Source organism: Bipolaris oryzae (assembly GCF_000523455.1).
Source record: "Bipolaris oryzae ATCC 44560 unplaced genomic scaffold scaffold_0, whole genome shotgun sequence".
NCBI classification, from domain to species: Eukaryota; Fungi; Ascomycota; class Dothideomycetes; order Pleosporales; family Pleosporaceae; genus Bipolaris; species Bipolaris oryzae.
Genome location: NW_006911276.1, coordinates 524670 through 551324, shown reverse-complemented (window position 1 = coordinate 551324; position 26655 = coordinate 524670). Strand labels below are relative to the sequence as shown.

The window sequence follows — 26655 nt, the reverse complement described above, 5'->3', positions numbered from 1 at the left end:
GGTTTTGTGTACTCATGGGCTTACTCCACAAGTATCTGGCGAAAGATATTGCCAAATTTACATCGCAATTAAGTCCAGTGACAGTGTCATGGTTGGAGGAAGCGCTCGTTCTGAGGCCTCCTGGAGGAACCGGTGTATGACGGCAATGAAGTGGCAATTCTGAAGTATCTGGTTATCCTCCGCTACCTTCCGGCTGTGCCGTGGTCTTTTCCTTGCTCTTCATACCTACTGAACACATGATACCATGTATTCCGTGCGCTCCGTCGGATGAGGATCCAACAATGTTTGCGGTTTTTCAGTTGTCTTAATGTGGATATAAGTATTTAAATTTGCGAATACAGCCTCTCCAGTGTAATTGTAAATTAATCCAAACTACGATTCAGGAGTAGCTATTATATTTATTCCAAGAAATAGCATGATGTCGACTTTCCCATCGCACGTTAGTAGTTCACCGTACCCAGTGCTTAGCGTACTGCGGACAACATGTAACCGAACCTATCCCGGCTGCCACTAACCTGAAGCACTAGCATGGAGATCCTCCCTCCGTGCTCAAAACGGCTTCCCCGCATGGTATCACCTCAGAAACCATGCTCCGACGACTACTACCAACTGCGTATGCAGCATAGTGGATGGAACGGGATTTTACCCAATTGCTTTTCGGAAAATCTTTCTCCGCACATGATGTCAGTAGTGTATTGATGTGGGATTAGCCGCTGGCCCAACGGCCGGGGGTGCGGTTACACTACAGCCGATGTGGGTTTGTCGAGGAGAAGCGGTATAAAAGGTTCGGGTCAAGGTGCTTTGAGGTGCCTGGTCAAGTTCGTCTTCTTGTTTGTTGTACCTCGAGGTTCTCAACATGAAGGCTTCTTTGCAACTACTTTTGGCCTCGCTGGCTGCGGGGTCTGTGCTACCAAGGAATGAACAGACTTCTCATGAGTCGGCAATCGCAGACGACGATTTTGTTTATGTTGAGGGAACGAGGTTGTATAACAAAGACGGGCTTTACTATCTTACCGGTATGCTGACCCTCTTCCTTTTTTGACCAAGACAAATTTTCTAATATGAATCTAGGAATGAACTACTGGGCATGTATGAATCTTGCTGCAAGTGATTCTGCAGGCGGCAACTACTCGCGCCTTGTGACAGAACTGGATCAGATGGCCGCCCATGGAGTCAACCATCTGCGCATTATGGCAAGTTCAGAAGGTGCGCCGACACCACAGCCTTTCCGTATGAGTCCAGCTCTACAAGAGGCACCTGGCGAGTACAACGAAGAAATCTTCCAAGGTCTCGACATTTGCCTCGCGGAAATGTCGAAGCGCGGAATGCGTGCTACCATGACACTCAACAATCAGTGGCAATGGAGCGGCGGCTTTGCGCAGTATGTGTCATGGGCGAACAACAACACCAAGATCCCGTACCCTCCAAGCTGGAACCTGACGGCGTCGCCTCAGCGCGAGGTACCCGGCACAGGATGGGGAAATTATACTGAACAAGGTGTGGATGCAGCATCATACAACGAGTTTATTGCGTATGCCAATCTGATCTACAACAACACGCAAGCGGAGCAGTGGTACAAGGACCATATCAAAACAGTCATGAACCGGCGCAACACCGTCACTGGACTACTTTACACCGAAGACCCGGCAATCATGACATGGCAGCTTGCCAACGAGCCCCAGCCTTCCGACATCTTAGGATACACAGGGCCATATAGCCTTTTTAGCGTACCAAATCCCAATGACCTGCTATTCCCCTGGGTGGACCGCATATCCAGCTACATTCACTCCATATCACCTCGCCAACTCATCAGCGTAGGCCTCGAATCTAAGCAAGGCGAGTACTACTTCAAGCGCGTGCACGATTTCCCGACAGTATCTTACGCCACTACGCACTGCTGGGTGCAAAACTGGGGTATATACGACATGTATGGGGAAAGCGATGCAAATCTAGCTACCTCACAGCAGTTCGCACGTGACTTTATGAAGAACTCGAGCCGCTGGGCGCTGGATATCGGCAAGCCTGTCTTCCTTGAGGAGTTTGGCATGGCGCGCGATAACTGGGTTAACAAGAACAAGGAGTACCCGTATTTAAGCAGTGTGCCGACAACGCACAAGGATGCGTATTTTACGACGATTATCGGGACGGTCATGGATGAGTTTAGGAATGGGGGTGCGTACGTGGGCACGTGTCCGTGGGCGTACAGCGGTCTTTATCGTCCGGAGACGCAACGGGCGAATGAGTTTGGCATGGTATGGGCGGGTGATCCGCCGCATGAAAGTCCAGGATGGTATGGTCTGTATGATGATGATCACGCCATGGATATTGTGAAGGCCCAGCAGGAGATGATTGCGCAGTGGATTGCTGAGAATGGGACTAGTCACTAGCATGGGTAGTGGTAGTTGAAAACTTAATGTCATGACTGTATTGTACAAGGCCCTAGATGTTCTTACAAGAAGCGTGCGGGATTGCTCTTCTTGAGCACAAGCGGATGCCGGTGGACACTGGGCATCAGGCCCAAACCGACTGCTCTCCGTATCGCTTTTGCAATCTTTCTTTGGTTTTTTGGTCGTAGCCCGGTGTCCCTCGAGTGCTTTATGCGGCCCATCTCGGTCATGTACTCGGACATAATGGTAAAGTTCTGCTCGTCTAGTCGTTAGCTATTTGTGACCTCAATTCTGTCCATATCCCTAACGCACCTTGTACTCCAAGACGGGATTGACACCAAGGATGTCGAAAGCGTCCTCCTGTGGCCTCTTGCGGCCCTGCTTCCACTTCTTCTGCTCAGTTCCGCTCAGGTCATGTGGTGCATACACATCGCCAGGCTGCCACTTGCGGTATATTTGGCGCTGGTACTGGGAGAGGCGCTCTGACTCGGCCAGTTCACGGTTCGGGCTTGAGGCTGCGCGGTCGAGGCCTACATTGCGGGCAAAGCGTAGGGCGGAAGACTCTCCCGGACGCGAATTGGCTGTGTTGTTGGTTGAGGAGATGTTGGAGGGATGGCGGGCGGCTGCGCTCTGGCCGAGAATGCTCATGAGGTCGTCTGGGCGGTGTGTGTTAGAGAGAATACGGTGGTGAAGGAATTGAGGGCGCACCTTGCTTCTGCGGGCCCGACGAAAAGCAGCGCATGCCCGTCCTCGCAGCCGCCAGCGTTGGCCGCAATGATATCCGCATCACAGACATGTTGGTGGGCGCTTCTGCTGTCGCCGTGTCGCTATCGTTGTCGTCGTAGTGACTTTTCGATATGTGACCCTCGTCGGCGGTCGGAGGTTTGCTTTCTTAGCGTTGTATGATTTCACCACACTATAGACTCGCCGCCGCCATCATCCCCTCGCCCCCCGCCTACTCTTCGCGCCCACCATCGCAACGTCTTTTTCGTGTGTATATATATTCCACCCGTGTCCTCTGCTGGCCCCATGGAGATTTTACCTACCTAATCGCCACCATGCCTTCTCAATTGACCCGCGTCGTCTTCCGCAATCTCATCGCAAACGAGCCTCTGCTATATCGAGGATGTCGCCATCGCCCTCTTCGCCCCCGTACAGCCACTCAGCATGCCACCCGATCGATAGCCTACACCCAGCGCCGCTCTTTCTTTGGCAACCTCTTCAAGCAACAGAGGAAACTGAAGCCTGCCGAGCTGCCCGCCGGTCTCGAGAAGCTGACTGAGGTGGCATTCGCAAAAGAGAATGCCATTCGTCCGCCCAAACCCGCCGAAGTCGCCCAGGCGATCCGTGACTTTTTCGCCTTGTACAAAGGAAAATTCGAAGACTTCCATGTGGCGAGCGCCCACTACGCGCTTCAGTATCTGAAGGAAACACCACAGGACGATGGGCAGCCCTGGCTCACTAGGAAAGACATGCAGGCAATTCTTGATCAGCTTCTGGAAAAGCGACCGAATGTGGTTGAAAAGTGGCATCTTCCATTTGGCCAGATGCTCATTGACGAGCTTAAAAAATCCACTCAAGGCGACCAAGACAAGAACGACAATGCAAGCCGAAAAGACCTCGATATTCCGTTCGACGTGTACATTAAGCTTTCCCAAGTCCGCCTAATGTCCTTTTTTGGCGCTCCTACCAAGGCGAGAAAGGTTGCGGCCAGCGCCTTTGTTTACGACTCTAATGCACCTGCTCCTGTACGACTAGCTTCTCTCCATGCATGGCAGACCGTACTTGAGAGTATCCTGGGTGAAAATGACGCAGACCAAATAGCAAGGACTGTAAATATGCTACAGGACCTGTCTATTCCCTTGACCCGCCCATTACAACGCATGCTGGTCTCACATTATGCAGCGAAAGGCGATCTCGAAAAGGCCAAATCATGGTACTCCCGACCTGTTTTTTCCGAACTAGGTCATCCTGTGACCCCCTCGGGAAAGGCAAGCTCTGCACTGCTTAGGGTTTGCGCCTCAAAAGGCGATCTGACTTTTGGTCAGGAGGTCGTAGCCACCCTGCTCAAAGACGCCATGTCTACCAAAGAAGCTTGGGACGCTGTCTTTCTATGGTCGGTAGCTATCGGCAAAGGGCCCGACGAGATCAATCGTATGATTGACGTACTCATTCGTCGCAATGATGAGGCACGCCGCAAAGACCCTAGCATTCCCGTTATCCGCCCAGATGTCGAAACCATCAACACGCTAGTCGAACACTGCATGTCCAAGTCGGACCCTTACCTGGCTGAACGCTATATCGTTCTTGGTGAGAATCGTGGCATCATTCCTGATGAAACGACCTACACTATGCAGATAGCATATCGAATCTCTGTAGGAGACCTTGATGGAGCTAGGGCGGCCTACTTCAACCTTCAGGGCTGCTTCTCAGGCGCTGATCGCAGTGTTGCAGCCATCAATCAGCTGATACAGGCCCTCTGTGTATCAAACCAAAACCACTTTGACGAGTTGATGGCCATGGTAGACGACCTACACGAGCGCAAGGCCAACTTTGCCCCCGAAACTGTCGCGGCCGTGACCCTCCTGCATCTCCGGAGGGGCGAGATCCCAGATGCGATGGACCTACTGCAAGTACATGCACATCAGTATGCACCAGATCAGCGAAAGATTATCCGAAATGCGCTTTCAGTCTTTATACTGGACGGCGAGACTAGCACAGCGGATGCTTGGGATGGCTATCAGATCCTACGTAATGTCTTTGCCGAAACGCCCCGCGAAGACCGGATACCTATTATGAACAACTTCTTTGCTAGGAATCGTTCCGACATGGCTTGTCACGTCTTCTTCCACATGCGCAATCATATCAGCCCAACCCACACGGCGACTAAAGAAGTCTACGTCGCCGCCTTTACCGGCTTCGCTCGTTGCGCGGATGCCGAGTCGCTAGAACTCGCAAACAACCAGCTGAAGCTAGATCTCCATGTGGACATGGATACCAAGCTGCGCAACTCCCTGATGCTCGCCTATGCCGCAACAGGAGAGAACCGCAAGGCGCTGCGGTACTGGGGGGAGATTTGTGAATCAAAAGAGGGACCTTCGTATAACAGCATCCTCATCGCCTTTCGAGCGTGCGAGGGAATGCATCTTGGATCTGAGCATGCCAGGTCCATCTGGACACGCTTGAAAGAGCAGGATATCGACATTGACAAGGCTATTTGGACCGCCTACATGTGCGCCATTGCACGAAATCATAACCACGACGAGGCCTTGGCGCTTATAGAGACAGTCGAGGAGGAGTATGGCTTTAAGCTGGATTTGCAAATGTATGTCTGCACTCAACAGCCTTATCCTATCTCTTCTTCATTATCAGTAATGCTAATTCTTTCCACAGACTGGGTAGCTGGTTCAGCTGCACTGCCAACAATGAAAAGCAAACACGTGTCGAGGCCTGGATCAAGAAGCGATATCCACAAATCTGGGACGAACTGGAAGCTCTGGGCCACTGGGTCACCATGGATGGATTCGGTTATCGACAGTACAACATTAATCGCGATCTCGACCCATAAAAATATTTTCACCAGAAGGAAACGAGATGATTATGTATAAAATCAAAAGTCATATCTGCGATTAACGATGTTGGTGTCAACGAAGATATGATTGTGTATAGTATTGCATTATATTACTAATGCCTAGCAGTAGCATTATGTACCTGTATATCCCCATTCTTGTGTCTTTGTAACTATGCGTGATTATCGTGATTAAATGAGGTTTTTTTTCTTCTCGTCAACGCAATCGAATTCTCGCTAGAGACAAGGAAGATTGCAAATGAAATAGTAGGTGGGAATCATGAGAGGAAGAAGAAAAGAAAGAGAAAAAAAAACCAGTCCTTCCTGGCAAAAAAAAAAGGCTTTAATCACGATTGATAACCCGCAGACTTCTTCTTGGGTTCAGCAGCACACCTCGTGCACCCCAGAACGTCGGTTCATGAACATCCAAAAGCCCATCAATAACACTTCCCTCGCTATTTCGTCGTCCCCATTCAGCCCCAGGGCCCCCATAAGCCGTACCATCACCGCTATTTCTCCTGGCAATGTCAAAAGAGCCTGCAGCCACGCCGCCACTGCTGCTTCCGCCCGCAGTACCAGTGTTACGCTCGGAACTGAGTTTGCCAGACGACGAAGTGTATGTGCCGTGTTTCTCGGCCGTAGCATTTGCGCGCGTCTGCATGGCGGCAGCGTGCTTCTTCCAGATTTGGACTTGGCGGCGGTAGATCCATGCGCAAAAGCCAAAGTAGGCGGCTACGACGAAAAAGACGCCTGCGATAACGCCGGCGATGATGGCGCCGATGTTAGGGCCGTCGCGGGATGAGGAAGATGGGTTTCCGGTGATTACGTTGGTGATGGTTGCGCCGTCGGGGCCGGTGACTGTGTAGGTTTGCGGCTTGCCTGTCGCAAGGGGGCCTTGGGTGGGTGTTTGACGGGGCGCAGTAAGTGTTGCACCACCAGTGGGACCACCCCCGATAACCTGTCGTACTGGCTCAGGAACGGCATAGCCATAGGATCCCTCGACTCCAGCATCGACACCAAAACCTCGCTGGTTGATTTGCTGGGCAAGCGGATTACCCGTGCTGCCCTTGTCGTCCTTGTTGTACCTTTGCAGCGCATTTTTTGCTGTCACGGCGGTGAATTGATCGCTCCAGCTAAGACTGCTCATGTTGAAGACGTAGATTCCGGGCGTATCGCAGCCAAGGTTCGTGTTGTAACCTCCAAGAACAATCATTTGTCCATCCCATGCATGACACAAATGTCCGGCACGAGGTGGGGGGATACTCGCTTTTTCGGTACCCTGATCAACTTCAATCCAGGTAAACGACGGAACGGATAGAATCCACATGTCGTCTCGCTGCTTCTGGTTGCCGGGTGGTGTTAGGTCCTGGCCAGCAAACATGTATATGTTGTAAGACGAGCCGCTAAAAACCAACATTAGCGCACACAGTCCAAAGTCCGATCAGCGTATACGGCCGAGAAAAATCAACTCACTCTGCAGCAGCCGCAACAACAGTACAGGGGTTGACACGGTACTCTGGTGTCTTTCCCGAAGTGCTTTGCTTGTACCATGTCGATGTCGCGATATCGTAGACGTCGATAGTGTTCATTTGCGTCTACACATTGTCAGAATCTTGAGTAAGCATATCGTTGTACGATTGAACTTACAAAAGTAGCATTGTCACCACCAGTAACACCAATCAACAAACCTTCCTTGCCGAAACCGGGAACATAGACAAGGGCACTATCAGCGCGCTCAGGGAAGGATGCTGTGTTTTGCAGTCCACCATAAGTGACGTTGCGGAACACGCCGTCAGATCCAGCAGTCTTGCCATCACCCAAAGATTCGACATTATCATTACTGCGTCCAGGGAATGTAAACTCCAACAGACTCTTCAAGTAAACCCTTGCGACCTGATTACTCCATCCCTCAGTCGTGAGAAAGTCTAGGTGGCCAGCAAAGTAGAATCCTCTGCCAAGTGTACTGACGGTGAGACCAGCGCCTTCAGCAACGCGCTGCACCGATTGTCCAGCATCTTCTGATTTATCACCAGCAGATGTCTTTGGGTCTGGATGTTCGATCCATTGCTGGCTTCCAATGTTGTACTCCCATACCGAGTTGTTTCCTGCCTGGACTATAGGGGTATCGGAAAATTGGCCACCATAGAGCCAAAGCGAATCGAAAGATGACCAAAGCTGACCAAGCGATACAGCAGGTGGTCCGTTGGGCTTGGGAAGGCCTTTGAGAGCAGGCGAACTAATCTGCCAGGACTCGGTAAGGTCAAGAGTAAGGAAATCGTTATCTGTTGAGAGTTAGCACTGAGCCCACGGAACGAGTAGGTTATGGATAGAATGAAGCGAACATACTCCACGTGTTGTCCTTTTGTTGAGCCTCGGTGGTCCTGCGGAAACCATACATGTATAGTGTGCCATTGACAATAGCACTCTGGCCGCTCCACCGCCTACACGCATCAGTAGGACTATCTTCTCGCCTCATTAGAGATGAATATTGGACATTGGCTTCAACCCAGTTTACGGGGACAGCGCCAGCTCTTACACCAATGTGCTTGAGTGGGTTGAGCTGCATGATCGGTAGCATTAAGGCTAGTAAAAGACTCAATAGTCCTAATCGATAGAGTCTCGTGGGCATGACTGATTGTGTTGTGGTATCCTTCATGGAAGCCACGGAGTCGTTGGTCTCGTCTTCATCATAGACTGATTCCCACTCATCCTTGTCGTCGTCCGAGTTTTGTCCTCTTTCATCGAAAATATCGTTCTGACTTCTAAATCGCAACACCTTGACTGGTCGTAACCTCTTCAAAGCCTCACCATGTGCGCGCACCGGACTCCGCTCTTCCCGGATTTTCTGCTCGTCCACCAGGCCAACCTCTGTAAAAACAGACATTCGATAAGAGTCTGGCTGAGGCGCTGGTCGTGGTCGTACTCGCTCCATGGCTATGAATTTGTGTGGAAGCGAGAAGGCGGTAGAAGGGTCGCAATGAGCAGGCGATATAGCGAGAACGGTAACCAGACAATCGATGTTCCAAAGGGCGCGAGTAGAGCGACTAGGCGGTAACTAAAAAAAAATCGGGGGTTGTGTCGTGTGAGGCAAGTGGGAGCGGGTAAGTGATTCGAAAAATGACGTCTTTAGTTCAGGAACCAAGGTTGGCACCCTTGACCTTTCAAACGAGTGAGGAGAGGGACCAGCCGTTGGAGTGATCGTCCCGGAACGGTGAGTGGTTGAGGGGGTGTGGCAAGCGACCTCGAAGGAAGGAAGGAAGCGAGCGCTGATTTGTCTAAAGCGGGTGTCGTCAAGCAGCGGTAATGACGATGTGCAAGCGAGAGTAGTAGTAGTAGTGGTAGCAGCAGGGCGAGGCGAAGGTGACACGCAACCTAGGCGGGGATAAGTAGCGAGCGGCAGATTACAATACGTATGAAGGATCAAATGCAGCAGTAGGGCGATGCAGGGGAATGGAGAAGCGCCGCCGGGTGTGGGGGAGTGAAAGTGGGCGGTGGCAGCAGTAGTAGTGGTGGTGGTATTGGTAGCACAGACACAGGTGGAACAAGGCCAGGCTCTTGTATACATACGACGACAATGACACACCGACTCGGACTGGGACTATGCACATGCTCGTGCTCGTGCTCGTGCTCGCAACGAGATGGCAGTGCCACGGCTGACTGGCGTGCGACGAGGGCACGTCATGGAGGGGACCGGGATAGGCAATGATCGATATAGAATGGCGAATGGCTTGCAACGGCCAAATCGGGCGTTTCAACGGCCAAGTCGGCGGCGCATTGGTCACGTCGGGCGAGGCTGGCACTGCAACAGCGTGACATGTGCCAAGCGAAGACCGACTGCCCGCGCGTCCCATTCACGACACTGTCGAGCCATCTTCACTTGGCGGTAGGTGTACAAGTAGACCAGAGTGTAGTGGAATACAGTCAGCCCTTCATTTGCTTTTCACCCTCTCTCCATTTCATCCCTCGCCCTCAGTCCGCAACATCCGTTGTGTTTTGCATACACACATTCCACTCTGGCAACCCTGCTCGTTCCCGATCCTTCCGCTTCCATACTAACAAGTCCCAAATACACGCCTGTCCGCACATCCATGCCTACACCCTCACCCCCATGCTCACGCTCACAACCATTTCAATAGCCTGTGCAGCCTGCAGCCAATAGCATCCAATAAACAATAAAAGCCTCTAGGTGGAGCTACCGCTTCGTGACCCTTGAAAAAAAAGGGTTCCATCTTTAAATCTATTTTTGCCACCACTAAGCCCACGGCGGTCCTCACTCGGCTGGTCATGGCTATGCTCTAAGTACATACACCTACTGCTACGCCAGCCAGCCCTGTTGCAGTAAGTCTGTAGATACTAGAGGGTGTGTATTGCGCGTGATGCAAGTTACACATGTACAACTCCAAGGCGCCGCCCTTTTCTAGTACCCGTGTGCATGCCCGAGTGCGTCTTCACTCGGCGGCCTAACGTTACAGTTCGGGTGCCAAGGGCAAGGTGGCATATTGGCTTCGATTACGGGACTACCATGTGCGCGAAAAGGGCCCAAGCAGGTATCGCCGGATGCGGGAGCGACCACCCAGGAATAACCCCACTTATCATCCCCCATGCTCCAGACAGAGTTCTACCCGACTACACCAAAGCCTTTATTCGCTTTCATTCAATATCCCCCCCCTTCCTCACGCGGCTTGGTAGTGCTCCTCAAGCTCAGCACCATGCTCTTCGCTTATGAAATCCATGACATCGTCAATCGTCCCTGGAAAGTCATCTGCGTCCACTTCACGCCCACGCTCGCCAATCACCCGAATCAGCCCATGTAGCGCTGCCTTGAGTGTCTCCGTCGACCAAGGGTACCCTTGGTCTTTGCGCACATCTTCCCAGTCAATCTCTTCTTCATAATCGTCCCTGCGATCCTGAAGCTTGAAGATGAGATCGTACTTGTCGCCCCACAGCATCTGATCTACACCACCCGGTCCGGCCGACGGCTCAGACACGTCCTCCGCCTCCTCGCCCGACAAAGCCGCCGACTCAACCACCGATTCGTCTCTAGCTTCGGCTGAGCCCTGCTCACTGACTTGTGCTTCACCATCGCTCTCTTCGTCTGCTTCAGTTTGCTCCTGCTCCTGCTCCTGCACTTGCTCTTGCACTTGCTCTTCCGGCTCCTCCTCTACTTGTTCCCCCTGCTCCTCTTGCACTTGCGCTTCTTCAGCTTCATCCTGTTGGCTTCCATGTTCATCTTCTTCACAACTCGCACCTACATCCTCCTTCTCTCTTTGACCTTCCTCGGCCTCGTCAACTTCCTCAATCTCGCTTTTTCGCGATCGTTTCTTCTTCTTCTTCTTCCTCTTCTCCTTTTCCTTCTTCTTTTTCTTAGAATGTGAATCGCTTACCTCGCCACTGACATGCTCTTCTTCTGCCTCCCTGTCTGCTGACGCATCCCTCACCATGCTTGGTTCGTCAACTTCCTTAGGCTTATCAGCTTCCGTCGCTTCGCTCTCCCGTGTTCGTCCACGTTTCTCTTTCTCCGGTGGCGGCGAAAAAGCTGATCTCTTGTCCGCACCCAGATCCTCTTCCGGTTTCCGGTCTTGAGATTCATCAGACAATTCCTCGGGCTGACCACGCTTCTTACTCGTTGTAATGCTTGTCGCAAGTTCTGGTCTGTCTTCGGCCTCCTCGGGGGTTTCTCTTTCCTCCACGTCCGAGTCGACTATAATGTCTTGCGATCTGTACGCATTCTTATCCGCTGCGTCCTGTTTTCGACTCTGTCTGCGTTTCTTCTTAGTAGGCGCATCAGTCAACGCTGCGGTTGATGCTCTAGGCTTATACTCTATCTCAATCTGCGGTGGATTATCACGCTTCATCAATTGAGTCCATTTGACCGAGGCCTGAATGCGGCTGCGAGAGTTACCCATTTCGCGAGCAACTTGAGGCCAGCTAATGTGTTTGTTGGTATATGTGTCCAATGGTGGCCTTCCTGTCTCGGCGCGGTGATCTTCATCTCTTTGCGCAACCGTCGTCACAGCACGGATGAGAAGGTTCTCTTCGTCTTCAGTCCAGCGAGAAGTCTTTCGTTGTTCGCCGTACTGTAAGTAGTCGCGCCATCGGTTCACGCAGTCGTGCATCGAACGGTCGCCCATGGTAATAGAGATGAGCTTCCATTGGTTTGGATGCGCAGCCTGAAGATTTCGAAGTTGCTGATCCTCCTCTTCTGTCCATGCACCACTCTTGAATTGGTGATATAATTGACGGATATGCCTCCTCAATCTGTCATGTGACCGAGTCATTCCAATGCTCTTGATTTCGTCCCAGAATTCCGTGCTCTCTCGTTCATCCTCGCGGTCCTGGGGTGTCCAATCACTCTTGTTCCGGTTAACTCCTGGATCGCGGTGAAACCTGGGGTCATACTGGTTCCATTGGATAATCTCAACAAGTTCAGAAACGTCCAATCCTTTTCGCTGTTGGAAATCTATAATGGCTCGGCGAATTAACTCTTCTTCGTCCTCGGTGAAGTCGCCATTCGTTCGCAGATCCGGAGGATGGCCAAGGTCACGAGAGGCATTGAGTGCCCTTTCAGCAGACGAAAGTTCACTGATACTGCTGCCATTGTTTCTGCGAATTTTCATCACACTTGGGCCGGCTACACTTTCCTCTTTCTGCTTTTTCTTCCGCCCTCTCTTCTTCTTCTCCTTCCTCTCCTTCTCTTTCTCCAGCCCCTTTTCCTTGCTTTTCTTCTTTTGTGCATTTTCATTTCCCTCCTCTTCAGCTGGAACATATGGGGGGTCCTCGTCATCGGTAGATATGGGATCTTGCATCAATATATCATCGTCTTGTTTGTTGTTGAGTAATGCATTCGGTAGTTGGCCGGGTTGGCGCACCGAGGCATGCCAGTCGTAGACATCGCCATTGGTTGTTGTCTTCTTTTTCTTTTCACTACGCTTCTTGCGAGTCGAAGCTACTTGTACCTGATCACCTTCTTCTCCATTTCCAGACTGCCCAAATCCATTATTCGCAGATGACGCAAGAGCTACACCAGCCCCGTTGGTAGGCTCTGTTTCACCATCTGGGATATCATAGATATCCTTGATCTTTGTAATAGGCGTATGTGGCTTCTTTACTCGCTTCAGTTTCGTCTTTTTGGTTTGCTGCATATCGGCATCATCATTGGGGCTTGATTGTATGAGATCTTGGAGGGTAGTTGCCGACTTGGGTGTACCAATCTTCCGCCTTTTAGCTGGTGCAGGCGTTGCATCTACAGCTCCTGGCGATCCTCCATCTGTATCCCTGGTTCGTGGACGTTTGCGCTGAGGAGTCGTGTGCGAAGGGGAGATTGGGTCTTCTGTGCCTGTGTTCGTGTCTGCGAGTTGTTCCACAGTCTCGCCGAAAATCGTATCCTGAGCAATCTCATCTCTCTTCAATTGCCTGTGCTTCTTGTACGTGCGCTTGGTCTTCGTGACACTGGAAGGCACCGTGTAGCTCGATTTCGGCGGCGAAGCGGGTGCGCGGACGGGAATAGCAGCGACCTGAGAATCAGGCACGTCAATTACAGGCCAGGCTTGTGATGTACTCGGCACCATCTGAAGGCTTCCCGACACTGGGCCGGTGATCTCTTCAGCTTCTGGCTGGGTTGCTGGGAAGGGAAATGGCGAGGATGATGGAATTGCGGGTGGGCTAGCAGCATCTCGCGTGTTCGCAAATGAGGCCTCGGGGGCTTTCTGCGTCGCCTTCAATTTGGTCTTCTTGCGCTTTTTCCGCGCAGATGCGGGCTTGTCGTGAGCGGCGTCGGACTGCGGAAGCTGTTGAGTGGCATCATACGTGGGGTGGGCGCGCGCGCCCTCGTCCATGAGTTGCTGAGATGCGGCTACGTCATCCATGTCTGGGCCTATACATTGAATGCATTAGGCGCGTGTTTATAGAAAAAATACATCAAGCTAAGTAGACATGATCTCTTCACGCGTAAGATTCGTGTACTCACTAGCAAAGCGGGACATGGGCTCTGGGCTACTAGGGGAAGGTCCGGCACCGGCGTTGACATCGCGGCTTGAGGTAGGGACAGGTTGTGAGGAAGAAATACCCATCTTTTGCCGCAAGTCGTTGAAGATGGCATATCCAGGCCCGGTCGTCACTATCGGAGCCATGGGTATATTTCCAAAGTCGCGGCTTTGCGATAATGTTCAACTTGGGCAAAGCGCGTCGTGAGACTTTTTGGACGTTCCTGGCTAGTACGCATGGGGCTAGCCAGCTCATGCTTCACCAATCACTACGCTAATCCTGGCTATGTACAGGTCATCGACACCTTCATACCCTGTTCACACTTCACCCTCGCTTTCCCATTAACTAAATGCGATCCAGGTCCAAAACCACACCCCTTCTAACAGTAGCACCAGCATACCAATGCCCACCCCATTCCCCATATGCTTACTTGACTGCTCCCCTGCATCTCCCTTCATCCCCATCTTGTTAAAACTCATAAAAATCCACACTAACGCTGCTGTAATACAGCCAAGCAGACACAGTGCGAGTGCCATCAGAATTCGAAATTTGCATGGCGTGTGCAGGAATTCGAGTATTGTAATCGTCGGCGGTGGAAGTCGGCTTGAATCCCTCACATATGGATCAGTCTGCACACGGGAGTTTGATGCTGCGACCCGCCTCACCCAGTGAACCCACATATATCTTTCTTGCCCCATCTGTGGCTTTTTCAGTAGTTTCATCAAGCCTTCTTCTGCCAGCGGATGTCTGATTTCTTCAGAGGTGCAGATCCCATCTCCTACTGCTAGCAACTCTTCTGTAGTCGTCGGAGTCTGAGTACCGCTCCATACACTGGTTTGATTGAGGCGTACGGCACACAGCCTGTGAGCGCGGAATATTTTGAGGAACCAAGATCCAGCTAGCTTACGGTGGCCAGCTTGGAGGTCTTCTGCAAAACGCTTGTCGTCGAATGATGTTGCTTCCCCCATCAGCATTCGTGGCTTCTCGGGGTAGCTGGAGTTATGTGGTGAAGACACGTTCGGCACGACGAAGCGAACCATTTTTCTCCTCCTTCCATCACCATCGTTCTTCATCCGGCCGTACTTTCGCAAGCTTAACCAGATCACACTTTCAGCACTAGCGCTCCCGAACTCAATATTGCTCCCCGTCAGCCCCTGTGATCTTATATTCCTTTCAAGCCCGCTTCTTTGCAAAAGTTCCTCCTCGCTGGCAACAAGGCCAAGGATACATTTGCTTTTGCAATCACCAAACGTCTTATGGGCCTCTCTGTTAAGATGAATATTATTTAGCTTTGCGTATTCCTCTACCCCCCGATTGTCGACACTAGGGTAAGAACAGCTCCGTCGAGTATGCGGCTTGAATTTTCTATGCTTCTTCTTAGCCGTGAAGGGATGCTGTGTCTCAGAAAAACGAGATGGTACATAAACCAGGCGATCGCCGTTGGTCGACAGCAGAGATAACAACGTGGTGCGACAACTACTTGGGCAGGACGACGACCTTGGAAATTCGGAAGTAGTAGCTGATTGTAGGTATGTGAATCCACGGGAAGCCACTGGCGAGAGATCGAGATTTCGTGGCTCGAGTACATGCATGGTTGCCATGTGGGCGTTGATGGTTGAGTCGGCTATCATATTCTCGGAAACAGTTCGTCTATGATAGTTTTGAGATGTCGGACTCAGTGGCAACAGAGTACAAGAGTCTTCTCTATCATTTGAGGTGATATGTAAACAAGATTTCCCCTTGTCTCCGTTTGAGGATACGCAGTCGAAATAGTTGCTCTTAATTGAATGCGTTGAGCTGTCGATACTTGGGCTATTCTGTATCAGGCGTACAGTATCTTTGTTTAGACGGAGTAGAGATATCCTCCTTGCTCTTTTTGGACCTCTCTCCTCGTTCTCAAAGAAACCCGCTACACACTCAACGTTCTTTTCGTCGTCTTTGATACCAGATTCTGGGCTGCGTATGGGAGCTTTTGCAGAGTTTGACAGTGATGCGATTGAATTTCTTTTCCTCCCTTCTCTTTGCTCTATCCAGTCCGTTCGGTCGAGTGTAAATGTTTGCATCATGTTTCTAAAGTTATCTTCCCAGTCTTGGTCGGATGAATTATCGGAGGAGACATCAGCCCCAAGTACCAACTCTCGGCTCACAACGTCGCTCATATCAAGACGTATAGAGTCTCACCACGCAGGAAAGGGGTCAACTACTTGTGGTGATGATGCTGGACTAGAAGAGAGTCTCGCTGACGGAAATTTGTGGGATATTGTCTGAATCACGTTTGGGTAACCATGCGACACCACTGGAGCCATTGGATCGTATTTGAAGCTTGAAAAGTGCGAAGGCGAGTGCCTAGCAACTGGAAATTGTGCAATTATTGGTTTCATACTTTTGTAACTAAACAAGTAGGTCAGCCATGTCTTTCACTTTCAACGCACAGAAACCTTATTCAGGAAATCCCTTCCAGTTGATCATCACTTGGCGACCTGTGCAAGACGTGGTGATGAGACGTACGATGAAAAAAAGGAAATAAGCACTGACGCAGAGCAAAGCAATAGTCGAGACACATCGGCGCATAACGGTAGCGGGTACTTTGCAGAGATCTGTAGGAAGTGTATCGAACAAAGGTCAGTCGCGCAAGCATACGAATATGAAATGAGTTATGATTGCGGCTGTGTCTGCGGCTGCGTTCTATTTGCCTCCCTTATTGGAGTCAGCACGTGCGTTGACCACACCAGAGGTAGAGGAGAGAGGTAGGAAACAGTGGTAGTGGATAATAATAGTTTTTATTGGAGACACGTAGAGAAGAATTCATCTAGAAACCCCCTTGCTCTATAGCTATGTGTTGCGGCGAATCTAAAAACGCCATTGCAATGCCACTAACGGGTTGAAATCAACAAAATATGACTATAATCGGAAAACAAAAGGTCTGTTGTAGAGAATTCATGCAGAAGTGCATGAGGGTTTTCATTCGACGTCTCGGTCAAACATCTTCGTCATTGCTTTCTGTGCCAGTTCTACGCCAGCAAATGTAGCCGCATTTGCAGGTACTGCTCGTGCCATGGCGGGCCCGATACCAGGGAAGAAAGCTTTAAGACCACCACTTGAGTGGATGCCTTTGATAGTTCCGCTGATTGTTGGTCGGCCTTCTGCACTCTGCAGGCGGGACTTGATGGTGTCAACTGGGAACACTGGTATCCACATGGCAATACCTGCAGCACCACCAGCGACCATCACGGCACCCATGCTCAATGAGCCAGGCTGCCCTGTAACTGGATCCTTTGGTGTGAGGTTGCGCTTGACAACTTCGTATGTCGCGAAATACAGAGCTGAGCCTGGTCCATCACGCGCCAGTGTCATGGCAGAACCACGGTAGACTGAGCGGATACCACCCTCCTTGTAGAGTTGTCGCACAACATCAAGACCGCCAGAGTATTTGGGCTTCTCACCAGGTGCCAACTGTTTTTGACCTTGAATCTGTAGAAGCACTTTCACGCGCTCAAAGGGTGCGGTGATGATTGTCATGGGGATTGCGCTGAAGAAGCCGGCGGCGGAGACCTGAGCGACGCTGTACTGGTTGTTCTCAACCTTCGAGACACTGGATACAAGCTGCTTGCCGAGATCGTAACCCCAAAAGGAGACGGCAACTGTTCAGCGTCAGCCTTGTTGTTTCAAGAACCATCCCTTGACCAGCTGGCTTTCTAGTACTTACACATTGGTGTAACACCGACAAGAGGCGCAGAAACACCCGCATATAGACCCCTAGCCACACCTTCCTTTGCTATTGTCTTCCTTACGACGTCCATAGCTCCGCTGTACACGCCCTTCTCTGCTGTTTGCATGCGCACCTTTACCAGGTCGAAGGGGTGTCCCACGATGACGGCGCAAACACCACCCACGCCTCCAGCTATCAGCGCTCGTAGCGACTGAAGCGAGGACTTGGTCGCCACCTTAACATCTTCTTTGAGCTCCGCTTTGGAGGGCAACTTCTCAATAACGGTGTCTGCGGTGCCTGACATGTTGGTAGGAGGCTTTGGTGGGGCGTTGTCAAATGGTCCGAGTGACGATGGCGCTTGTTAGAGGTGGCTTGAAGACGGAAAAAAATTGGCTCAAGCAAACTGTGAGCTATGCGATCGCTCCCACAGCAATTTGAGGAAAGAGGAATATGCACAGTGAGGGAGAAAGCGAATTTAATTGCAGCATGTGAGCAGTTCCAACACTACGTCGGAGCTGGGCCTACGTCGGTCCAGGGCTCGGCTGGCTATTTGGCGAGCCGAGGCAGATCGCGGCCGAACACCCGCAACCCATCTTGTGAGCATGAAGTGTCACCCACGTGAGTCAAGGGCGCTACTAGTACTGTGTATGGCTTTTTGATTTGAAAAACCCACGTTGATGGATATTGAGGCGTCAAAAAATGCTACCCCGCCCGCACGGACGTCATCGCCGCAGACATTGCTCCGGGCTAACGGGTGACGGCATGAGATATTCTGCATATGCACAAAAGAAATGTACGCGTTATTTCTCGCCCTACTAGGTCTGGTGTGACTACCTACGCACAGAGGCTCTGCTGAGCGTCTCATACTAGCCTGCTGACCGTTTCAAATTCGGTGGCATGTGAAAGTTTGGTCACCAGTACTACGACTATACTCAACTAGATATTACAGGTGCTTGGAAGTACTTGGACCGTTTCTTGGTCCCCGACCATTCCTTTAGCGCGATTAGCCAGCCTCTTCATCTTCTTTGTTTCACATTCCAGTGTTAATTAGGACTGTGCGGTACTGTCGTTCATTTATCAATCCTTCCTCGCCCTTATGCATATTCACATTTACTACTCACACCGAGCTAACATGGTAACTGAGTCCATGTATTAGTCGAACGTAGTTTGACAGTCTCAGCAGCACCCTGCCTTCTTTGCTTGTTATAAGCAAGGAATATGGTAAGTATCAAAACAGGAAGATTCTTGTTACGATCAGATGGCTCATAAATATCTGGAGTGGAATGAAAGGTTGCAACGGAAAGTAGTTCACTACCAGAATCACCAAGTTCGAGCTAACTTTATACACGAACCCCGCATATGCATCTCTCTACAGACAGCATACTTGTTAGCCCCACTACAGAGTTCCACATTTCTCATCCACAATCTGAAAAACATTAATACATGTGTTACCTATCCACTTCATTATTAACAGCTAGTTTTTTCAGTATATATTTATTTTGCAATTTCAAATTTCTCCATCGATTGACACAATCACGCAGGCACTTTGGCGGAGTGGTTAACGCGCTGGCCTGCTAGTCCTCTGTATTGAGGGAAGTTAGCCAGTTCCTTCGGGAGCGTGTGTTCGAATCACACAGGTGTCGGTCTCAGGCGTTGTGGCGGAGTGGTTATCGCGCAAGACTAGAAATCTTGTTCCTTCGGGAGCGTCAGTTCGAATCTGGCCAACGTCGTCTTTTTTGCTATACCTTTTTGCTGGTTCTAATTTCAAGCCTTACTCTATTTGATGCATGTGTATAGTGTTCATTTTTGCTTATGTTGTGGTACAGTGAATCTATATCCAGCTTTGAGCTGGCCCTTTGTAGCATCATCACTGCTGAGCATCTAACACAGTAGTACGTAGATCAGATTAAGTATATCCTTTCCGATGTGCAGTGTGATACCCTCTATGCAAACTTCAGCCAATCGTACAAATGACCTTACCCTTTGTCTTGTTTTCCTCTAACAACCTTTGCGCATCTTGGATCTGCTCCCATGGCAGAACCTTTTCTACATAGAGCTTGAATGTGCCATCTGTCATTTTCGGCAACGCGTGCTCTACGAGTTGGTCTCTGAGCTTGCCTTGGTACGCTTCATCGCGACTCCTCAGACTGCTGCCGACATAACTGCACCTCTTCCTGATGAATGCGCTGATATCCGTACCCTCTGGCAATTTGGTACCACCCATGAAACCCAGATTCACGATGACGCCGTCCTTCGCTACAGCCTCGAGGTTCTGCTGGAAGTACGATGCGCCAATGAAATCGACGATAATGTCTACACCCTTGTTGTCGGTTGCTTTCATCACCTCTTCGACCCAGTTTTGAGAAGTGGTATTGAATGCGGCAGTAGCGCCCAGCTCCTTTACAGCGAACTCGCATTTAGAATCCTGACGGGCGGTGGCATAAACGGCAGAGGCGTTATCAGCACGGGAGAGTTGGATACCGGCAATTGAGACGGATGACGCTGCTGCGTGCCAGAGGATGGTCTTTCCGGCACTGAATTGGCCGATCAGGTACATAGCCTGGGTGGCTGTTATCCATGTCTGTAGTCCATACGTTAGCTCACCATTCTCTCTTCCATAAATAGTATGAACCTACTTCGGGAATTCCAGCGCATTGCTCCCAAGTCAACTCCTTTGGTTTCCTCACCAACATATGTGTTGAGACTGCGATGTATTCTGCATAAGCACCTCCATATGCCAGGCCAAACACTTCATCTCCCTCCTTAAAGCCTTCTTTTCCACCGCCCTCTTCGCTGAGTTCCGCGATTGTACCCGAAAATTCAACACCTAGGATTTTGGAAGCACCAGGTGGTACAGGGTATTGACCCTCACGCTGCAGCAAATCCATGCGGTTCAGGCCGAAGGCCTTGATCTTGACAAGCGCTTGCGACTTTCCGAGTTTCGGCTTGGGCACGTCGGCGATGTGCAGATTCTCGAGTGGACCTTTGCCATTCTTGATGTCTGAGGACCTCTTAGCAAAGTAATGTTCTGGGATGCACGGAAGTGTGTACGAACCTACTGCGCGCATTGTGTCACTCATTCTGATAGAACTTGGTCGTGCCGATTGTCTTATTTAGAATACAAGCAAGAATCACAGTGTTCAAGACGTAAATCACACGATTGAGCGGCACGAAGCAAGAGCTAGAATATGTACTTGCTCCTGTTTCCGAAAGCATTCCGTCCGCTACCGAAATGATTGGTAATGACGTCTGAGCGGGGCAGCTCCACGACTCATGGAGCTAGCAGCTATAGTGGGGTGCATTGTACCGGACAACATAGGCAACAGGAGAGAGGCACTTGATTGTGTATTTTGGCACCATGCAATCAGCTTTGCTGGTGCGTGTTGAAGAATAAACACGTATCAGGCCAAGGACTTCTAGAATTCCATACATTGTAGAGCATTGCTGAAGACAATCGTTTCTTCCCGATTTGCCCTTAGCTGACAAACAAACTATCCTCGTTCATGTTGTACTGCTTGATAAGCTGGGCGAGCTTATTGGTTTCCTGAGCAAAATTGAGTGGATATATATTCATGACTTGGTATCGTGGCCTGATAGTTCGTCAGCATTGCACTACTCTGATGTGGCGGCGAAACTTACTTGGGTTGATCCTGATATGTCTCCATCTTCGCACGTACTCGAAAGTTGAAGGTCTTACAGGTCGCTTCCTGCATAAGATTTGTAAAGTTTCTCGAGCCATTTTCTTCGTCTTCCATCTTCATCTTCATGGCTTCGTTTGCTGACACGCCAACGATTGTTTGACCCGCGTCGTCAAAGCAACTGAGCCACAAGGTGCCGGTGTGATCCCCAACGTTGGCGCTGAGCACATAGCGATAATTGGGCTCAGGGAAAGCAGCCTGGCACTTCTCACACCACCAAGAGCCGGGGTTTTCTTCAATGACTTTCTTGTTACAGCCTTGTGTCGAACACGCAGGATATGCGAAAGTCGAATCTTTGACGTACAGGACCGATCCACGAAGGCTCATATATGAGGGGGTGTCTTGAAGATAAGCCTCTTCCTCGATGATGGCCGAAATTGGCTTTGCGTCGTTCTTAGAACCGCCAGTAGTGGACACCATGTTCTGATGCGTAGAGAAGGTAGCACTCTGTCCAACAGCATTGAACCATCCTCGCAACTTGTGAGCCTCGTCAATATCCGGATCGACCATCATTGAACCGGAACTCAACAGACTCAAGCTTCGGCCGCCAAAGTCGGAGACCTTTACTCCCTTGAAAGCAACAATCGACTCCAGCGGTACATCGAAACTCTCGGCAGTTTTGCCCCAGATGGTGAGTCGCACCGATGTTTGACTGTCATCGGCTAGTGTCAGTTCTCGCTTGCTGAAGTCTTTGTTGGTATTCTTTGAAGTTATTGTAGTAACCTCAGCAACGTCTTTCAATACACCAATCGTGTCGATGGTTGTGTCCTTTTCAACTGAGGTTAGATCGCCAATCTTGGTGAAGTTGAATCGAATCTGTGGCTTGTTGTCTTGATCCTCTGCCTTTTCAACCTCAGTGTCACGCTCAAATTGCAGCTCATAGTCGTTGGGCAAGTTTGAGAAATTTTTCTTCGCAAGCGTCACTCTGCAGGGCGCAGAGATGTAGTACACAACACCCTCTTCAAAGACTGGGAACAGCTTGTCAGCGACTTCTGTGAAAGCTGTCGCTCGAATTTCGCCAGTGTCATCCAGCAAATTTACACTGAAAAGTTTGCCCGTTCCCTTCTGGTTGTGCCATTCTTTCATGTCACTCTTGTGGGTGCATCGTGCTCGAATGGTCCACTTGTGGGCGTATGGCGAAAGAGATTCGATAGGATAAAGATGAGGGTGTGAAGAAGTTCCAGGGTTACTCTGATGAGTAGGTAGCGAGCGCTGAGGTTGCGGGGCAGGCGCAGGCTTCGATCCGTAGAAATTATTGCCGGGGATAGCGGCAGGCTGGGCGTCTGCAGGCTTGGTGTCCAGAGCCTCAGGCTGCCCGATCTTTTCAAGTTCGCCGTACTGCGAAAGAACTTCTAGTTCCATGATGATCAGGATGCTGTCCATGTGTTAGGCAACCGCTAGATAAACATCATAAGGGCACATACTTCTTGTCCTTGACACGTTGAGGATTATACTTGAGAAGTCGTACGATTGATCCCTTCTTGAGCTGACCAGAAGTGACGATCTCGTTGGCAGCTGTACACAATTAGCCTTATTCGCAACTCTAGATTCCTGATGCTTGACTGACTGGTAGCGATCATGGTTTGAATGAAGTTGCGAATGTCGCTCAGCACAACCCGAAAGCGCTGTACGGGATTTGCCTCGCCCGCCTTGGGCTCCATGGTCTTGATCTGCACGCATTGCAGGACTGGGTGTTCCACGAAGCAACCGCTCGGCTGAAAGATGCTCCTGCGTGGAGTTAGCATGGTTCCAAATTATGCTGAGCATGGAGACTCACTGAATAGCGCCTTGGGTGATTGCTCCCTCTGCCATTTTGACTACAGTGTATGGGTGTTGTGATGGCGTTGTGCTAATTGCGTGTCGGTGGCGGTACAGCGAAGATCAGAAAGCGCGTCGACGCGTCGGGTCATGTGACTCTGTAGCCCCGCTCTAGCTAGATGTGAAGTGTGGCAGGGCGGGGCTACGTAAGTGGCCGACTAGCACCTGGACCATTTGTGAATACTCGCAGCTCACTAACACCAGATTTCCTCCAACTATTGCATACATACATATAAACATTATGGCGGACAACGAAATTGCTACACGTGCGCCCGAGAGCGATGCGCAGCAAGATACTCAACACCAGACACCTCAGACAGAAGCCAAGGCCCCGGAGCCAGCGCCAGAGAGCGTCTTTCCTGGAGACACTAGAGCACAAGATGGACCAAGCATGGGTGTAAGTTGATTCGCTATCTCGTGTAACAGTAGACTACATGTGTCCATCATGGCTGCGGATATAGCACATTCCCTGGTCTCTGGTGTCTGCTCTATGTTCGAACCGTCTTTACAACCGTCCATTCTGGGTTATGAGTACTGATTGACTAGGAACACTGCACAACAGACCGGCCTACCCCCGCCGGCGAGAAGCCCACAGGTGATCTGACGAAGCTCGGCGGTGTCGAATGCTACATTGCTAAGCCTGCCGACCACCCGCATTCGCCCTCGAAACTCCTGCTTATGCTCACGGGCGGTACCGGCGTCAAGTCTACCAACAACCAGCTACAAGCCGACAAGTTTGCTGCGGAAGGGTACTTGGTCGTTATGCCTGATCAATTCGACAACGATCCAGCACCAAACAGCGTCAGTATGGATGAGGTCGCACAGGATGCTTCTTGGCTTGAGGCTGTCAAATTGAGAACCGCGGAAGGTATAAAGTCATTTATGATTGACATGTGGCTTGCGCGCCATACTCCCGAGAAGGTTCTCCCGTTGCTGCATAAGGTCATTGAGGGCGCCAAAGAGGAATATGCCGATGCTGTCGCGAATGGTGGAGGCATCTACGGTGTCGGTTACTGCTTCGGCGCAAAGTACATCCTCATGCTGGCCTCCGAACTCCCTGATACCGTTGCCTGGGGTCAAGAAACACCAAAGGATGAAGAGCAAGGAACGACGAAGAAAGAACCTGTGCTTCGGGCTGGCGCTGTCGCACATCCAACTATGACATACAAAGAGGATCTCGAAGCTGTCAAATCTCCAGTCTACATCGCCGCAGTGAAAGATGATCCGATGTTCTCAGAAGATGATGAGCTAACACCTGGTCGGAGAGCTATGGAGAAAAACAAGGTCGAGCACGAGATTCAAATCTTCTCTGGAGTACCTCATGGCTTCGCCGTCTTTGGGGATTATGAGGATGCGAAAATCAAACAGTCGCAAGCACAAGCTTTTGGTCAGATACTGGCCTGGATACAATCGCATTAGGGCCTCCTCTTTGAGTCTACAAAGAGCCTACATGGTATAATGAATTTCCTGTCACTGCGGTCAACAGTTCACATACTCTGGAGGAATTACCGGTTATGATTTGGCGTTAAGGTGGATGCAAGTGGCATAAGACATGTCAAAATCTTACCGACATTGTCGTTTCAAGTGGTTTAAGCCTTTTAATTGAATCTGTTGGGTTTGTCCGCAACTAACCTTATTCCGAGGTTTTACACGTACGACTGTGAACCGTCAGAAAACATAGATAATACAAATCCAAAGTGAATACCTGGGAATCAAGATGAGTGTTCAAACTGCTTCATGTATGGATTTCGAGCAACCAGAGACACTATTGCAATTCTGTTTAAACATGATCAAATAACTGTGCTATGGAAGTCGCCGCATCTCTTTGGGCTCGAGTATCTTTAATCAACTGTTGTATAGAGAGATTTCAGTAAATCAGCGTATAGTTGGATATATTACAGCTTAATAGATTTGCGGTAGCTGTATAGCATCTGGATCTGTCACCTACCAAGCTCATATCAGATTGACACGCTAAAGTTTGGAGCATGACACTGACATCCATTAGTTTCCATTCTGGACCCTGCATGACTCGCGTCAATAAATTTCCTAGCCCCTCCGCTTGCGACCCCTCCATGCATTCTTCAAGATTGACATTCACAAAACGCCAATACGCAATATGGACGACCCAGCATTCGATACCGAGACCGATCTACAAACCCAAAGCATACTACTTGCTGCCGCGAACCACGATACTGCTTCGCTGCGCAACCTCCTCCGAAATTCTTCTGCCAATGTACAAGATTCCGAGACAGGCTTCACACCTCTACACGCCGCAATTGCCGCTTGCGAACCCGATGAGGATGATGCGAAACAAACCAATGGTAACTCAAATGGGGACGCAGGCAATGCGCCAGGAGAGTCTGGAGAAATGGATAGCGCCGTGAAGACAATTAAATTTCTTTTCGAAAATGGCGCAATATGGAACGACTTGGATTCGAATGGCGAAACACCAGGATGTATAGCGCACAGACTCGGCTTGAAAGAGCTATATGATCTATGCGTAGACGCCGGCGTTCGTGCAGAAATGCTACTGAATCGTCTGGAGCAGTACCAACCTCTTGGAGACGACGATTCGGACGAAGAGGATGAGGAAGAAGATGCACAAGAAGTGGGAGAAGAGGCAGAAACAGTAGAGACGGTCCAGGAAGATGTACAAGGCGACGAATCGACCGAGAATCCAAACTATCTTGCTTCAAAACTCACATTTAATCGCGACCGACTGCTAGACGATTCAGGGAACGGCGTCATGATGGAATGGGAAACAACCTTGATGCGCAAATCTGCCGAACTCCTAGCACCCAAAGAAGGTCTCCGGGTTCTCAATGTAGGTCACGGAATGGGCATCATCGATGGAATCTTCCAAGAAAAGAAGCCAATAAGTCATCACATCATCGAAGCACACCCAGACGTAGTCAAACGTATGAAAGAACAAGGTTGGCATGAGAAGCCTGGAGTCGTGATTCATGAGGGTCGATGGCAAGATATTGTTCCCGGTCTCGTGGAAAAGGGCGACCTGTTCGATGCCATCTACTTCGACACGTTCGCTGAAGAGTATAAGGCCCTGCGCGAGTTTTTCACCGAATATGTTATCGGGTTGCTCGATCCCGCAGGAGGTGCAGATGGCGAAGGCGGAAAGTTTGGCTTCTTCAATGGTATGGGGGCTGATCGACAGATTGTGTATGATGTGTACACCAAGATTGTGGAGTTTGATCTCTTTGAGGCTGGGTTTGATACGGAATGGGAGACTGTTCCTGTACCGGACCTTGACGAGAAGGGTGAGTGGGAGGGTGTCAGAAGGAAGTATTGGGTATTGAAGGATTATAAGCTCCCGACCTGCAGCTTCATTGGGTGATGGAGAGGTCATGCGCTTAAGCGTATCGGAGAAAGACGAAATGAAACAAAATATTTGATATTGATCATCATAATCAGATAGGGCTTCTCAATTTCAAAATAGAGATTTTGCCATCCTGTACTCCAAAACACCGACGCTAT

The 26655-nt window shown here is 50.3% G+C and overlaps 11 protein-coding genes across 11 annotated transcripts; 4 read left to right on the top strand and 7 right to left on the bottom strand.

Moving 5' to 3' along the window:
- Positions 1-856: 856 nt before the first annotated feature.
- Positions 857-2387, top strand: COCMIDRAFT_79324 (glycoside hydrolase family 5 protein; the record flags this gene model as incomplete). The annotated part of the gene is made up of 2 exons (XM_007684077.1): positions 857-1016; positions 1072-2387. The coding sequence occupies 2 exons, from the start codon at positions 857-859 to the stop codon at positions 2385-2387; spliced, it is 1476 nt and encodes a 491-aa protein (XP_007682267.1).
- Positions 2388-2449: 62 nt separating this feature from the next.
- COCMIDRAFT_31533 (uncharacterized protein) lies at positions 2450-3183 on the bottom strand (the record flags this gene model as incomplete). The annotated part of the gene is made up of 3 exons (XM_007683964.1): positions 2450-2641; positions 2700-3043; positions 3096-3183. The coding sequence occupies 3 exons, from the start codon at positions 3181-3183 to the stop codon at positions 2450-2452; spliced, it is 624 nt and encodes a 207-aa protein (XP_007682154.1).
- A 262-nt stretch (positions 3184-3445) lies between these two features.
- COCMIDRAFT_79281 (uncharacterized protein) lies at positions 3446-5955 on the top strand (the record flags this gene model as incomplete). The annotated part of the gene is made up of 2 exons (XM_007684076.1): positions 3446-5712; positions 5781-5955. 2 exons carry the CDS (start codon positions 3446-3448, stop codon positions 5953-5955), a joined length of 2442 nt encoding a protein of 813 aa, XP_007682266.1.
- Positions 5956-6298: 343 nt separating this feature from the next.
- COCMIDRAFT_79684 (uncharacterized protein) lies at positions 6299-8887 on the bottom strand (the record flags this gene model as incomplete). Its single annotated transcript, XM_007684075.1, has 4 exons — positions 6299-7358; positions 7429-7550; positions 7603-8237; positions 8302-8887. 4 exons carry the CDS (start codon positions 8885-8887, stop codon positions 6299-6301), a joined length of 2403 nt encoding a protein of 800 aa, XP_007682265.1.
- Positions 8888-10628: 1741 nt separating this feature from the next.
- COCMIDRAFT_79609 (uncharacterized protein) lies at positions 10629-14084 on the bottom strand (the record flags this gene model as incomplete). Its single annotated transcript, XM_007684074.1, has 2 exons — positions 10629-13828; positions 13922-14084. 2 exons carry the CDS (start codon positions 14082-14084, stop codon positions 10629-10631), a joined length of 3363 nt encoding a protein of 1120 aa, XP_007682264.1.
- A 195-nt stretch (positions 14085-14279) lies between these two features.
- On the bottom strand, positions 14280-16097 carry COCMIDRAFT_79279 (uncharacterized protein; the record flags this gene model as incomplete). Its single annotated transcript, XM_007684073.1, has 1 exon — positions 14280-16097. One exon carries the CDS (start codon positions 16095-16097, stop codon positions 14280-14282), a length of 1818 nt encoding a protein of 605 aa, XP_007682263.1.
- Positions 16098-16899: 802 nt separating this feature from the next.
- On the bottom strand, positions 16900-17951 carry COCMIDRAFT_79444 (uncharacterized protein; the record flags this gene model as incomplete). The annotated part of the gene is made up of 2 exons (XM_007684072.1): positions 16900-17579; positions 17645-17951. 2 exons carry the CDS (start codon positions 17949-17951, stop codon positions 16900-16902), a joined length of 987 nt encoding a protein of 328 aa, XP_007682262.1.
- Positions 17952-19601: 1650 nt separating this feature from the next.
- Positions 19602-20727, bottom strand: COCMIDRAFT_31527 (uncharacterized protein; the record flags this gene model as incomplete). Its single annotated transcript, XM_007683963.1, has 3 exons — positions 19602-20228; positions 20284-20648; positions 20703-20727. 3 exons carry the CDS (start codon positions 20725-20727, stop codon positions 19602-19604), a joined length of 1017 nt encoding a protein of 338 aa, XP_007682153.1.
- A 395-nt stretch (positions 20728-21122) lies between these two features.
- Positions 21123-23157, bottom strand: COCMIDRAFT_79348 (uncharacterized protein; the record flags this gene model as incomplete). The annotated part of the gene is made up of 5 exons (XM_007684071.1): positions 21123-21237; positions 21287-22720; positions 22770-22860; positions 22913-23073; positions 23123-23157. 5 exons carry the CDS (start codon positions 23155-23157, stop codon positions 21123-21125), a joined length of 1836 nt encoding a protein of 611 aa, XP_007682261.1.
- Positions 23158-23404: 247 nt separating this feature from the next.
- COCMIDRAFT_79331 (uncharacterized protein) lies at positions 23405-24582 on the top strand (the record flags this gene model as incomplete). Its single annotated transcript, XM_007684070.1, has 2 exons — positions 23405-23560; positions 23710-24582. The coding sequence occupies 2 exons, from the start codon at positions 23405-23407 to the stop codon at positions 24580-24582; spliced, it is 1029 nt and encodes a 342-aa protein (XP_007682260.1).
- Positions 24583-25279: 697 nt separating this feature from the next.
- Positions 25280-26515, top strand: COCMIDRAFT_21364 (uncharacterized protein; the record flags this gene model as incomplete). The annotated part of the gene is made up of 1 exon (XM_007683919.1): positions 25280-26515. The coding sequence occupies one exon, from the start codon at positions 25280-25282 to the stop codon at positions 26513-26515; it is 1236 nt and encodes a 411-aa protein (XP_007682109.1).
- Positions 26516-26655: the final 140 nt, after the last annotated feature.